The sequence below is a fragment of the Palaemon carinicauda genome, chromosome 1 (genome assembly GCF_036898095.1).
Source record: "Palaemon carinicauda isolate YSFRI2023 chromosome 1, ASM3689809v2, whole genome shotgun sequence".
Classification (NCBI taxonomy): Eukaryota; Metazoa; Arthropoda; class Malacostraca; order Decapoda; family Palaemonidae; genus Palaemon; species Palaemon carinicauda.
In genome coordinates this window covers 275,205,424-275,219,658 of record NC_090725.1, presented here as the reverse complement: position 1 = coordinate 275,219,658, position 14,235 = coordinate 275,205,424, and the positions used below count along the sequence as shown (strand labels likewise).

The window sequence follows — 14,235 nt, the reverse complement described above, 5'->3', positions numbered from 1 at the left end:
GAAGGGACAAATAATTCCAACAGAATGGACCCTCCACAAGGATGTATGCAAGAGACTTTGGGCCACCTGGGGCCAGCCAACCATAGATCTCTTCGCAACCTCGATGACCAAGAGGCTCCCAATATTTTGCTCACCAATCCCGGACCCAGCAGCAGTTCATATAGATGCCTTTCTCCTAGATTGGTCACATCTAGATCTATATGCATTCCCTCCGTTCAAGATTGTCAACAAGGTACTGCAGAAGTTCGCCTCTCACGAAGGGACAAGGTTGACGCTAGTTGCTTCCCTCTGGCCCGCGAGAGAATGGTTCACCGAGGTACTTCGATGGCTAGTAAACATTCCCAGAACACTTCCCCTAAGGGTGGACCTTCTACGTCAGCCACACGTAAAGAAGGTACACCAAGGCCTCCACGCTCTTCGTCTGACTGCCTTCAGACTATCGAAAGACTCTCAAGAGCTAGAGGCTTTTTGAAGGAGGCAGCCAGAGCGATTGCTAGAGCAAGGAGAACATCCACCCTTAGAGTCTACCAATCGTAGTGGGAAATCTTCCGAAACTGGTGCAAGTCAGTATCCGTATCCTCGACCAGTACCTCTGTAACTCAAATAGCTGACTTCCTCTTACTTCTGAGGAAAGAACGATCTCTTTCAGCTCCCACTATCAAGGGTTACAGAAGCATGTTGGCATCAGTCTTCAGTCACAGAGGCTTAGATCTTTCCAACAATAAAGATCTACAGGACCTCCTTAAGTCTTTTGAGACCACGAAGGAGCGTCGTTTGGTTACACCTGGTTGGAATTTAGACGTGGTACTAAGATTCCTTATGTCAGACAGGTTCGAACCGCTACAATCAGCCTCCCTGAAAGATCTCACCTTAAAGACTCTTTTCCTGATATGCTTAGCCACAGCTAAAAGAGTCAGTGAGATTCATGCCTTCAGCAAGAACATCGGATTCTCATCCGAAACGGCTACATGTTCTACAACTTGGTTTTCTAGCCAAAAACGAGCTGCCTTCTCGGCCTTGGTCAATATCGTTCGATATTCCAAACTTATCGTATGGTTGGAAATGAACTAGAAAGAGTCTTATGCCCTGTAAGAGCTCTTAAGTTCTATTTAAAACGACCTAAACCTTTACGAGGCCCGTCTGAAGCTTTATGGTGTTCAGTTAAGAAACCATCTTTGCCTATGTCAAAGAATGCTTTATCCTATTTTATCAGACTGTTAATACGAGAAGCTCATTCCCATCTGAATGAGGAAGACCAAGCTTTGCTGAAGGTAAGGATACACGAAGTTAGAGCTGTCGCAACTTCCGTGGCCTTTAAACAAAATAGATCTCTGCAAAGTATAATCGACGCAACCTATTGGAAAAGCAAGTCAGTGTTCGCGTCTTTTTATCTTAAGAATGTCCAGTCTCTTTACGAGAACTGCTACACTCTGGGACCATTCGTAGCAACGAGTGCAGTAGTGGGTGAGGGCTCAACCACTACAATTCCCTAATTCCATAACCTTTTTAATCTTTCTCTTGAAATGTTTTTTATTGTTGTTTTTGGGTTGTCCGGAAGGCTAAGAAGCCTTTCGCATCCTGGTTGATTTGGCGGGTGGTCAAATTCTTTTGTTGAGAAGCGCCTAGATTAGAGGTTTTGATGAGGTCCTGTAGTATGGGTTGCAACCCTTGATACTTCAGCTCCTAGGGGTCGCTCAGCATCCTAAGAGGATCGCGAGGCTCCGTAAGGAAGACGTACTTAAAAAGGCAGAGTAATTGTTCAAGTCGACTTCCTTACCAGGTACTTATTTATTTTATGTTTGTTATTTTGAATAACTGCTAAAATGAAATAAAAAATCCTTAGCTCATAATAATGTAAACAATTATTGCTGGTCTCTACCCACCCCCCTGGGTGTGAATCAGCTTATATAATCACCGGCTAAGTTTAATATTGAAAAATGTTATTTTTATAAAATAAATTTTTGAATATACTTACCCGGTGATTATATATTAAAGGACCCTCCCTTCCTCCCCAATAGAGACCCAGTGGACCGAGGAGAAAATTGAGTTCTGTGTTTACATTGAGTACTGAGTACCTGCACGACAGATGGCGCTGTTGAAGTACACCCCCTACCTGCATAGCGATCGCTGGGGGATTTTTAACGTAGAGTTTTCTGTCGAGCAACAGAGTTGCAGCTTATATAATCACCGGGTAAGTATATTCAAAAATTTATTTTATTATAAAAATAACATTTTTAAGTTGCATCCCTAATAATTATTCCTTTTAATATACTGTTTTATATTCCACAGGCAAGACAAGAACTAGATACAGAAGAGCAGGAACTGAAGGATACTGAAATTATTAAATTAGATGTTGTACGAGCATTGATCAGAATGGATACTCAGTCACGTTTAAGGTATATATGAGCTCTCATTTTGCGGAATATACGAGCATTGATCACAATGAATACTCAGTCATGTTTAAGGTATACTGTATATGAGCTGTCATTTTGCTGAACAATCCTCTTGAAAAATTTGTTTAGTAATTCTTAATACTATTGAGATTCTAATTATCATCGGAAATTTATTTCTTACTATGAACAGGTACCTTCTAGGGATCACTAAACCAGGACCAGAGACTGTCATACACATCATTGGAATACTGACACGTATAGCACGTCATTCTCTGACTGCAGCATGGAAGCTATATCATACCCCTCATCTCATTTCAACCATACTGGAGAACTTTTTACCACACAATTTGTCTCCGTTGCTCACTGGCGAGAATGTGGCTTCCATGACCTCAGTGTATGGTGTACCATTGAAGCATGCATTGCATTTCTTAAGGGTGAGTATGACAGTATTAGATGTTGGCAAATTGAGCATTTCTTGTTTTTTTTATATGATGCTGCAACAACAACAATATGGTTTAAGTTCTTATTAGTTCTTCAATATTGTTTACATTTCTTGTATCTGTTATAGTTTTGAATAAAGACAGCCTTACCCTATTAGCTTGTGCTTGAGTTGGTAAATTTAGAATTTCTTTTTTCAAAACTATGTGATAATAATTTTTCCTCATCGGTTACTTTCCCTTCTAATTTGTGAAAGGTATTTGTTTCATCAAAACCCTATCAATTATATCAAGTCCAGTTATTCCAATACAAACCTTTGTCTCATGTGGATTTCCTGCTCAAGAAAACTTGGAAAGATGTGTTTAAAGCTAATAAACAAGCACATAAAAGTGTGGCTATGATGGTATGAGGAATACCACACTCCATACCAGGAATCATTTTCTCCTTGTCTACAATAAGTTCCTATCTATTGACCTATGCTCCTTTTTTCTCCCTTTGCTTTTTTTTTTTTTTTTTTTTTGTGATATTTGTGCTTTGTCTTTTGTTTGTGTGATATCCGTCTTCTACCTCTGGTGGATTTGTTCAGAAAAGATGATCAAAAGTTGATTGAAATTATTTGTTTGTGTGTTTTTTTGTAGAGGACATGAGTGTTTACCTGACCACACACATTCCAAATGTTTATTGGGAAGTTTATCAGGTTTTGTGGAGTGTGAGGTGATCACTGCACTCTAACATATGCTGGAATCTATATTTATACACTGCCAACAAAGAGTGATTTAAGGAAGGGTTGGTCTTACAGGTAAGCCCCTGATGTTTGAAGGAGCTGGTACTTACGTCTACATTATCCCGGTGACCCTTGGGCCAGTACAGTACCCCAGTGGTGATCTTCTTAGGCAGTGCTCCCTAAGTGTGTTACCCCAATACTTATCACCCCTACTTTATGTCTGTGACTGGGGCCCATGGCTCCCTCCGACCCTGTGTCTATGATGAAAGGGCCAGTGTGTGTGCCTAACACTAACCATGTTATGGCATTCTCCAGTATTATAGTTCCTGTTGGAGCAGCCAGTGTAGTTTCTCCTTTGAGGAAGCTTCATTGTGGATGATCGCTCAGACCTTGACTCCTCTTGTTTTCTCCCTTATTTTGCAACCCTGTTTCTCCAACCTCCTGGGTCACAGAGGTACTTGCTACAGAATCGAGATCAACTTCTTGCATTTTGTCATAATCTGGGGAATGTGATAAATTTAAAGTTAATCACTTACCCAAGCAGAGATTGAAGTTACTTAGCCATGGTGATAGACCCAACAGCAATGAGAGTCAAGGAAGTAGCATGATTATAACTGTCCAAGACAGCACTCCCAGCTCAGTGTTGGCAGAGTCTTCTTGGCTACCTGTACTCCCTAAAGTAGCTTGTTCCTTACAGGTACTTTTTTCAGGAATCCCTTCAGTGGTATTAGAAGGAACAATGGTCATCATACAAGGATGACCCACCCTTCCTGTTCCAGTGAGGCAGGAGGCTTTGGATAATCTTGTCTGGAGGTTGAACAAGGAAAACTTCCCCAGGGGAGTCCCTCTCAACTCCCCACATACGCACATGTGTCTGCTGTCAAACAAATGAGGTATGGGACTCACAGCTGAGTGACCTGGTAATCTCAGGAGTGTGGTCAAAAGAGAAGCATCTACTCATCAACGTCCTATAAATTCAAGCAGCGTCTTTAGCCAAGAACGTTTTGGGAGGCACTAGGTAGTATTGACAAGAAACAAAACTACTATAGTAGCCAGGCTGACTTTGCTCCCCCTTACCAAACTGACAAAGCAGATGCATATTTTGGCAACCTTTCACCTCATAAAGTTGTCAGACAGATACATTTTGGGAAAGAGGTATGTCTTGTTGAACCACTCAGTTGCCAGGGGCAGGTTTTAGGGTCAGAGTGTTCCCTAGATCCTTGATTAGAGGAAAGGCTTCTTGCTCTGTGGGGATCTCCAATGATTGACATGTTTGCAATATGGCTAATCAGGAAACTCCCCATGTGTTGCTCCCATAGTTCAGACTGGTGGGTATTGTTCGCTAAAGTTTTCCAGTATCTATGGGATTATTTGAACAACTTCACCTTTCCTTGATTCAGTTTGATCCGCATGCTGATCAACCGAATGTTGATTATGCCTGAGGTCCACAAGAAATTAGACCTACCCCTGTGGTCCACATTTCTCTGTCAGTCAAATCTTCAGAGATCCTACCAATCTGTAAGGTTGCTGGAAATTAACCTGTGGAGACAATCCAGTATCTTTGAGCAAAAGGTTTTTTGCAAGGCACCGCAGATGAGATGTCTGTATATCTCCGAAGGTCCACTGCAGCTGTCTACCAGAGAAGTGGGCCATACTTCTCCATCAGAGCATTTCTAGTGCAGACCACAGATTTTTTTGTCTTCCTTCGCCAAAAGAAGTGCTTATCAGTTGCATCTGTCAAAAGCTACTACTCAGCCTTGAGTATGGTCTTTTGACTGAAGGGTATAGACCTCTCCATCTTGTGGAGTTCTCTATGCTCATAAGGAGTACTGAGCAGTTTTGCTCACCCTGGGGCCTCAGCCCTAGAATGGGATGGGACTTTGGTTCTCAAGGCTCTTGAGCATACCCTGCTTGAGCCTTTGAGAATGTTGTCAGACAGAGATCTAACTCTTAAGACTGTATTTTTGAAAAACCTTAGTATCAGCGAAGATGGTAGGCAAGTTGCACGGTCTCTTTTTTTAGTGACCTCTGCTGAGGGTTGGCAGGTCTCTTTTGAGTTTGAGCCGAAGTTTGCATCCAAACCTAGTATTGTTCGGTGCATGACCCCATGTTTTACATCTATATTCCCTCTCTATGTAAAGCAATGGATGGCAATTGAGAGGAGATGGTTTTGTGTTCTGTGAGTTCTCTGTGGTACTATCCGATGAGGACTGGAGTAGCCCGACACTTCAGGCTTGATGGTCAGTGCCTCTTCCCTACCACTGGCAGAATGAAAAATGAGATGTCAAGGATCATTGTCTCTCTCTCTGGTTTCAGGAGATGATCCATAGGGTATAGCCCAGCTTCTACACAGCACAGGAAACACCTCGTCTATTGTAAAGCATAGATGCAAGTCTGGAATGAAAGGTAGAAAGACTGGCTTTTCTCCTTCATCTTTCCTTCCCTTCTCATGGGTATGAAGCTGCCATACCATTACTTGCTGGATCTGACTTGATACTGGTAAGCTGCACTTACCACCCATCCTCCCTTGATGAGGGTAAGAATGACAGAATATAGAATGTATATACCAACCCATTGATTATCATAATCGAGGGATATCATTCCGGTCTGCTCTCCCCTTCGGAGAGAGGAACTCCTCCTTTGACCATGTAACAATCTTTGTGTATAGTTCTGGCCCTTTCAGCTTATTCATTCCTATGATGGACAGATAATGGGTTTTTGAGTCATCTCCTTTGCTTCCATACTCAACTGGGTAGACTTGACGTTTTCAGGAAAGAAAGAGAAACTACCTGTTTGGCTCAGGGTGCCTCCCTCTCTCCAATTAGTTAGTCTCCCTATTTTAGAGGACAAAAGGTTGTATATGCATAGGAACAAATAACAAATTTTAAAATTAATTTGTATTTTTCATAGCTCTACTTCCCACCTCAGTCACCATTCTCAGCCCTGAACTGAAGGGCAAAAGTGAAGTCTTCAACAGAGACTTCTTGCACCATCACTCTTTGATGATTACCTAGTTAACAAATTCAGCAACTTTTCTAGCTCAGCTGAAGACATCCCCCCTATTTTAAAGGACTTGTTTGTATATATATAAAAAAAATACAAATTTCTTTTTAAATATTTTACCTAATTATGTCTTTGGGTAATCCTTTCTTTTTTACATGTTTGGAAGATATTTTCCTTTTTAGTCTGGATGGATAATCCAATTTTATGTTGGATAATATTCAAGATACTCGGTGTAAGTACAGGATGTTGTTGAGCGATGTCTCAAAGGCTAAGGATTTATTTTTTGGCAAATTACTGAAGCAATCACCTGATCATGGTGTACTTTCACTCACATTTATCAGTCCAGATGGAGTTATGTCTGACTGGTAAAGTGAGATGGGCTATAAGCCTGTTAACTCCCCTAATTATCTTGATTTTTTTACTTTTTTGTCTATAATATTAAAGAAAGTTATTAATTTTTTAGTGTATGGTGAGGTGCACTCTCTCAAATGTTTGAACTTTGAATGATAGATGTATGCATACCTTTCACAACTTGATGATATTAATTGTTCCCTCTAAGAATGAGGTACTGATATTCCTCTACTCATAATTGGCTCCATAAAAAATATTGTACAGTAATCTGAAAATTTCGTAAACTGAAACCCTATACTAATCTAAGCCTTACCTAACGGTCATAAGTCAAGCCTAGCCTTCCTAAAGCCTTGGTGAACGATGATCAGTAATAAATTTTATTTGTTCCGTAACCGAAATACAAACCACGCTATTTACATTGGGTTTACCTTTTAGCGTAGCTGAAATGGCGAGTCATTAGAATTTAACGAGGGTGTATTACCCCCGCGCTAGTTAGCAGGGGGGTAGGGGAGTGGTAGCTAGCTACCCCTCCCCCCCTCACACACAGGTGAATTGCTTCACTTTCACTTTTGGCTCGGACATGGACAGACGTCTCTGTCTTTGTCCTCGCTTGGCAGCCATTGTTTGTTTTGTCTTTACTTAATCACTTACTTTTCTTTTACTCAATATATATGTGAACATTTTCTCATGTTTATTTATATATTTGAGTATAGAAATCAGTAAGTTTCCTTTTCAGAGTTTGTGCTTGTGTGTGTAGTGTACGATATCTCCGTGAAGCCCTCGGCAGTTAGGCCACCATGGTGTAATTTCATGGGTCGCGATCGAGTTTGACTTCGGTCTTTCTCTCTATCTCTCTCTCTCGAGGTCGTTCACCCTTTTACTACGTTTCTTACTACGCCTTGTAGCTTCCTTCCCGGGGGGGTTGCTACGCCGTACGTTTTGTCTCAATTACTTTATGAATCTAATTGTATTTGTTGATTTTTCAGCTTTGTAGAACGATTCCTTTCGGGTTTTCGTTCTTTCTTTAGTGTTCATTCATTTTTAAATTACATAATTATAATTGTTATAATTCTGTTTTGGTTACAGCTCTCCCTCCATGAGTGTAAGTGGTTGTGAGGGCACGTGCCTGTTGTGTAATTCTTGTGTTCCTTTCCCTCGGGATTCCTCTTTGAAGCCTTCCCGGGGGAATGAATGTTAACTAATGATTTTTGTTTTATTTTTTAGTTACCGATCTAGTTCGTTTCTGTAATGTGACAACGGAGTGAGCTGTCTTGTTGAGGCCTGGGGATTCGGCTGTTGCTGCCTCCCCTATAGATCTTCGTCAGAGGCGTGTCTCCTTCTTCTGAAAGTACTCCCGTGACGATTGACAGCTCTCCAGTTCATTTTAGAACACTCAGGAGGCTCGCCTCCTTGGGTGGGTAACTTTCCTTCCGAGGGAAGTTTTTCCTGTCCAGGCTTGAGTTTTTCCCCTTTCGGGGGGTTCTTCTCTTGCCTTTTTTTCGTGCGACTATGCTCTTGGTGCTGAGCGGTCGCACCTGCAGTTACGCTCAAGGGGCTGGGCAACTGCAGGATCCCCTCTTCGGAGGATTGCTCCTTTTAGGTCACTGGCTGACCCATCTCTTCTATGAAGTGTTTCTCTTTCGTTCGTGAGAGAGTACACTCATAGAGACTCCTCTTTGGAGGACTCTTCTGCTGTTGTTGCTGTTGGCCTCCTTCGCCGTAAGGCTCAGCGTCCGCTACGTCGTAAGGGCCTCCCATCTCCCTATAAGGGTGCTAAGAGGCGCCTTTTTGAATCTCCGTATGCAGCCTACAGCTCCTTCTTCTTGATCTTCCGCCCCTGGTGCAGATGGCAGCAGTCTGACCTCGTCTTCCGACGGGCAACGGTCTTCCCGACGGACAACGGTCTTCCGACGGACATCAGTCTTCCGACGGACATCAGTCTCCCGACGGACAGACAACGGTCTTCCGACGGACATCAGTCTCCCGACGGACTACGATCCCTTCGGGGCAAAGGGTTGCCTCCCACGGGGGTTCTTCCCTTGCGTGTCAGGGTTCCCCTGCGCGCCCTTCTGTTGTGTTCTCTCCTGCTCAGTGTTAGCGCACAGGCGCTCTCCTGCTCCTGCTCAGTGTTAGCGCACAGGCGCTCTCCTGCTCATCAGCGCTTTCCTGATTGCTAGCGCTCTCCTGTTCGCCAGCGCTCTCATGATGATCATCTCTGCTGTTCCTGTTACGCGCCCTGTGCGCCCACGTTCGCGATCTAGAACTTTGGTTCAGGTCTTGGACAAGGACTCTTCTTCTACGCACAGGCTTCCACGCTGTAGTGGTTTGCGGACTGTGGCCAAAGGTAGCACCCAAACTGCCTAGTATCCGAATGCCGACCACAAACCGATGTTCACCACACAACAAACATACAACGGTGGAATACCCAAAAACCTAAGTAACAGTTCAAAGCACTGGGCACCACCCCTTGATTTATAATGGGCAAGGGGACCCAGCTAGATCCTGACTTAAACCTTTGCTTCTCCAGCTTGCTGATCATAAGTATAAGAACATTAGGTGAAAGGGATTATCATAAGTTATTTGAAAGATTAAAAAACAGTGGCTGAGTAGGGGAGCCGTGGTGGGAGTTTTCTAAAATTAAAGGCTGTATACATAAAAACAAAAAAAATGTTTATTTGGAAAAACTAATAGGAATAATATTACAGTATATCAATTAGAATAAATAATCAAAGGAAAAATTAGCATCCCTTTCGTAAAACTTCAGCATCCGGGTAACAAAATAAACCCATTACACAAACAAGATTTCCACTGGGGGGACACTCATAAGTGTTCCTATACAATTCAAGTATAACCAGGGGCACTTCTAACCGTGTATCTATTTGGGCAAGTACCAGTATGCCATCTATAAAGAACATATAACGGTGAAAAATACAGTACCACAATTTTCCCTAAATCAATACTGTTCCCATCAATCTCCCGTCCACCATTGGGATGCAAAGTCACTTAAACAGTCCTAATTTCTGAAAAGTACAGCTGCATACTATGTCGTACAGGTCTCTGCAGGCCCACCATTACAATGTCACGAAAAGTTTGTCAACAGCACATTTGAAATCTCTCAATCTTGGAAGGGGTTTTGACTAAGTCTGAATTCACACTAAACTCAAAAGTCACCCTCTTCCTAACATCGAAATTCACTTCTTGGGCCTCTGACCAGATATGCCAAATAGCTCATGTTAACTATTTAATGTTCATGACACACTCTCATATAGCAACACAGTAGCTTACTTCTAGTTACAAGGTATGGATATAGAACAGCATCACAGACTAGTACAGACTGATAACAGGAAATATTCTAAATTTGCTCTCCCTTACACTCCCTACTGAGTGTAGGGGCTGCTGTCAATACCTGGAAAAGAACAATAACACATTAAGACATTTTTGGAAAAAGGGGGGCTTGAGGGATACAAAAGGAAAAAATAAAATCAAATATATTTCATACACACACAAACCACTAAAGTTTTCTCAGTCACAAACCCTTATATATTGCATTCCCCCCCATTAGCCCTCAAGCCCATCCAAAAAATGCCTTGTAACTGACAGCAACACCCCACACAAACTCTGTACATTCAAGTGGAAACAGAAAATTAACCTTGCAAAAAAAATTCAGTAAAAAGGTAGGATGATCAACTAGAGATTTAATTCATCATCCCTTCCTTAAGTTACATATCAAATTACATAAATTTACACTAGGTACAATACATTTTTTTCCACAGACTCATGACTTAACAAAAAGCAATAGGAATAGACAACCTTTTAAACACAATGGAGATCCAGTACTTACAAATAAAAAGTTAGATTATTGTCTATTCTTCCCAACAATGCTTCAATAATATACAATATAACAATTTCCATATCATACAGAAAACAATCAGTATTACAGGTATACATTCAGGATCTAACAAGGGAAAAAAAATTACATCCATTGCAGTCCAAAATCAATTTAAAAAACATACAAAACTCATTGATTTTGGACTACAGGTGTTACCGGATAAAAGCAATTTACTGAATTTATTATAACTGTCACGGTCAAAGTCGATTTACAGTACAACAATAAATACAACAGTTACAGAAACCGTGACTAAATAAAGATTTCCTCACACCACGTGTCCCTTTCCCAGCCTTTCAGATACCCAATGTGGGAATTAAAATGTAACTAATAAGAACAAAAAAGGGTAATTACTATCAAAACTTTCTTTAAAAACTGTACCAAGATTAATTCCGTGGGAGATTTATAGTTCTTCTTCTGAGTCTCAAAATTCTGTCTCGGGACATGCGCCGGGATTCAGCAATCTGCTGGCGAGCCATATTAATTTCTCGCAGCACAGGAGACAGGCTAAGCCGGCGACTCTCCAGATACAGGCTGGGTGTCTTTAATTGGTCGATAACCTCACATAACAGTTGGTATCTGCGGGTGATCGACATACTTTGAGGTAAACCAGAGACAGAATCCGTAGACTCAGAAGAGGACAATAAAAATCCCGAAAAATCAGGCGATGACTCGGGGCAACTTTGTATTTCGGGCGACCCAAACAGTGCTGTAACGTTCAGGTTTGATATACCTGACTGTGCCACTTCAGCCTCGAGCTCTGACCGGTGTTTTAATCCACCATCAGAATGTAGGAAAGGGTTTAAATTCTGAGGTGACTTAGGAATGGAGGATGGTTCCCTCTCTATAATATTCGTCTGGTCAGTGAGACGAGGTCTCCACTCCAGGACTCGAGACTGAACTAAAGGTAGGTCAAGAACGGGACCCTTTGACCTAGTCCATGGGGGACTAAATCCACTAAAGGTGGGATTTTCAGGCGACAGTCGGTCGTCACAATCGGGTGGCAATAAACCAAGAAAGTCACTATCAGGATAATTAGACACTGCCGATTTAGAAACGGCTTTCTAAAGTAGCAGGTCTTGACCATCTGGACTGGAACTCTTGGAAACACCAGAAGGTAGTTCCAATAATGGAATACTGGAAACTTCCCAGAATTCCCAACTCCCCGGAGGATGAACGATACCTTCCTCTTGGAAAGAAGAAGCTAAGAACTGGGGCGTTGGCAATTCAGGAACAGGACAGTGAACCACTGACTCGGGAGACAAAATAGGGGTTTTACACATTCCAGTGGGGCTGTTCTCCCATAGTTGGAGGACCAAATGATCTCGAAACGATTCAGGCTTTAACACAGGAGTCTCATCACAATTTTCCGGAGGATATAACCAAGCATCCAGTGCTTTCTTTCTCTCGTAAGTCCTAGCTGGCTTAAGAATGGGCTTAGGCTGAGTAGTAGCCCTAGTAGGATGGTGACTTTTCCTCTGTCGTCAGGACTTGTTACAATCTCGAGACAGAAGGTAGGACGCCACTACTGCAGCTACCCCATAGGAGTCGCCATCACTACTAGAACTAGAACTCTCAGAGACTTCAGAAGAAACAGGACTGTCATCCATGAGTTCTGGACTACTCAGAGTCTCTGTAACAGGATCAGGACCCTTCGGATACCAGAGAAAGTGCCTCCTAAGATAAACTGGAGGTTCAAACCAGGCCTTTAACTGGATATGGTGAGCTTTTACCAGTTCACCATCAGGCAGTCTCTGCAGCTCATAGGTGACCTTATTCTCGTGTACCTTAGTAACACGGAATACCCCCTCAAACCTAGGGATGAGCTTGTTCGTCAGAAGGTGTCCCAACAGGTGCACCTTCTTAAGCACCAGAGAACCCTTTTTAAACGGTTTGTACCGAGGATGTCCTTCCGCCCATGGGTCTCTCGTTTCTGCTGATAGCAACGGGATACTATCAACATCGTGAGCACCCTTCAGTATGTTCTCAGCTGGTGTACAGCCAATCTCAGTGTGGTGGGAATGGTTGTAGCTGAGAACTGCTCGGGATAAGAACTGGTCCCATTTCCGAGATTCCCCAGAAATCACCCTCAGTAACTCACCAATGGTACGATTCACTCGCTCCACTGCACCGTTACTAGAGGGTTTATACGGAGTTGTTTTCACATGTACAACATTATACCGCTCCAACAACTCAGTAAATTCCTGGGAAATAAACTCAGGGCCGTTATCAGTCAATATCCGGACTGGAACACGAGGAATAACAGGAAAAACTCGGTCTTCAAGCGCCTGGCATATCGTACTGCTCTTCTTATTCCTTATGGGTACTGCCGTTACCCACTTGGAATAATGGTCGACTACCATCAGACACCCAATAAAACCAGTACTGGTTGTTGGGAGACTCACAAGATGCATAGCAACCAATTCAAAGGGAGAAGAGGTCACTATTTTCAAGGTCGGAGGGACAACCATCTCCCTTGAGACCTTACAAGTCTGACATTCCCAACACGTCCGGCACATATCTCTGATTACATTAATTTAAGATCTGTGCCAGACGAGTCGACGGAGCATTGCAATCATTTTCCCGATCCCCCAGTGAGCATTCTGGAGGTGTGTCTTGGCAACTAGGTCAATCAGGACATTGAAGGTGACTACTGGGACTACTGAGCCGTCTGGGTTCCGCTTCACTAGCAAACCCTGGTGAACTTCCAGGTTTGACCAACATCTTCTATAGGGTAGACAGGAGCGTGGAACTCGAGATGCAGGAACCCCAGAGTAGATCATCTTAATAACAGATTGAATCTGTCGATGATCTCCTTGGATCTTGGACACCTGACTAAAGGACAGAAGAGCATTTCCGGAGAACACTCCCTGATCAGATTCAGGATCAGTTACCTTCATAACAGTGGTCTCGGTATGCAGGGAGGAGACTGAGAGTACCTTGGGAGACAACTGAAGAACAGTAGTGTGCTCATACACCAACTGTTCTTGGGGTGAATCCAGTGTCAGGTAGGCTGCGTCCAGTATATTCCTACCAAGAACATAACAAAAGTTAATGTCTTTGGCAGCTACCACCGCATAGTTAAACAGCGGTAGCCCCCACCCAGAAGGACACTTCACCTCTAACTGGACGTAGCCTAGAATGCTGGTGCAGAAACCAGTCAACCCCTCTAGCTGTTCTCCTGACAGTACCTGGTACTCTATGCCAAGTTGGCTCAGTACAGACTCACTTACTAGACAAACCTGTGCTCCTGTATCAACAAGAGCACAAAATAAGGTCTCCTGCATCATTACTATACCTACTGCCGAGTGTTGAGACACATGGGTACAACTGGACTGACGAGGTGCCTTTTCTGTCACGTACTGGATTACAGGACAATCCTCCGGCGCTTCCTGATCATCAGTGATCAAGCCCTCAGCGTCACGAACACGAGATTTTAC

General features: G+C 42.8%; 1 protein-coding gene across 2 annotated transcripts in view; it reads left to right on the top strand.

Annotated features, from left to right (window-relative positions):
• The window catches only part of LOC137656612 (RNA polymerase II-associated protein 1), a 203,917-nt gene that overhangs the window by 170,040 nt on the left and 19,642 nt on the right, over positions 1 to 14,235 (top strand). For both annotated transcript variants that reach the window (XM_068390788.1, XM_068390784.1), the window contains exons 10-11: positions 2,290 to 2,396; positions 2,584 to 2,827. In XM_068390788.1, coding sequence (XP_068246889.1) covers positions 2,290 to 2,396; positions 2,584 to 2,827 — 351 coding nt within the window. The remainder of the gene's footprint in view (positions 1 to 2,289; positions 2,397 to 2,583; positions 2,828 to 14,235) is intronic.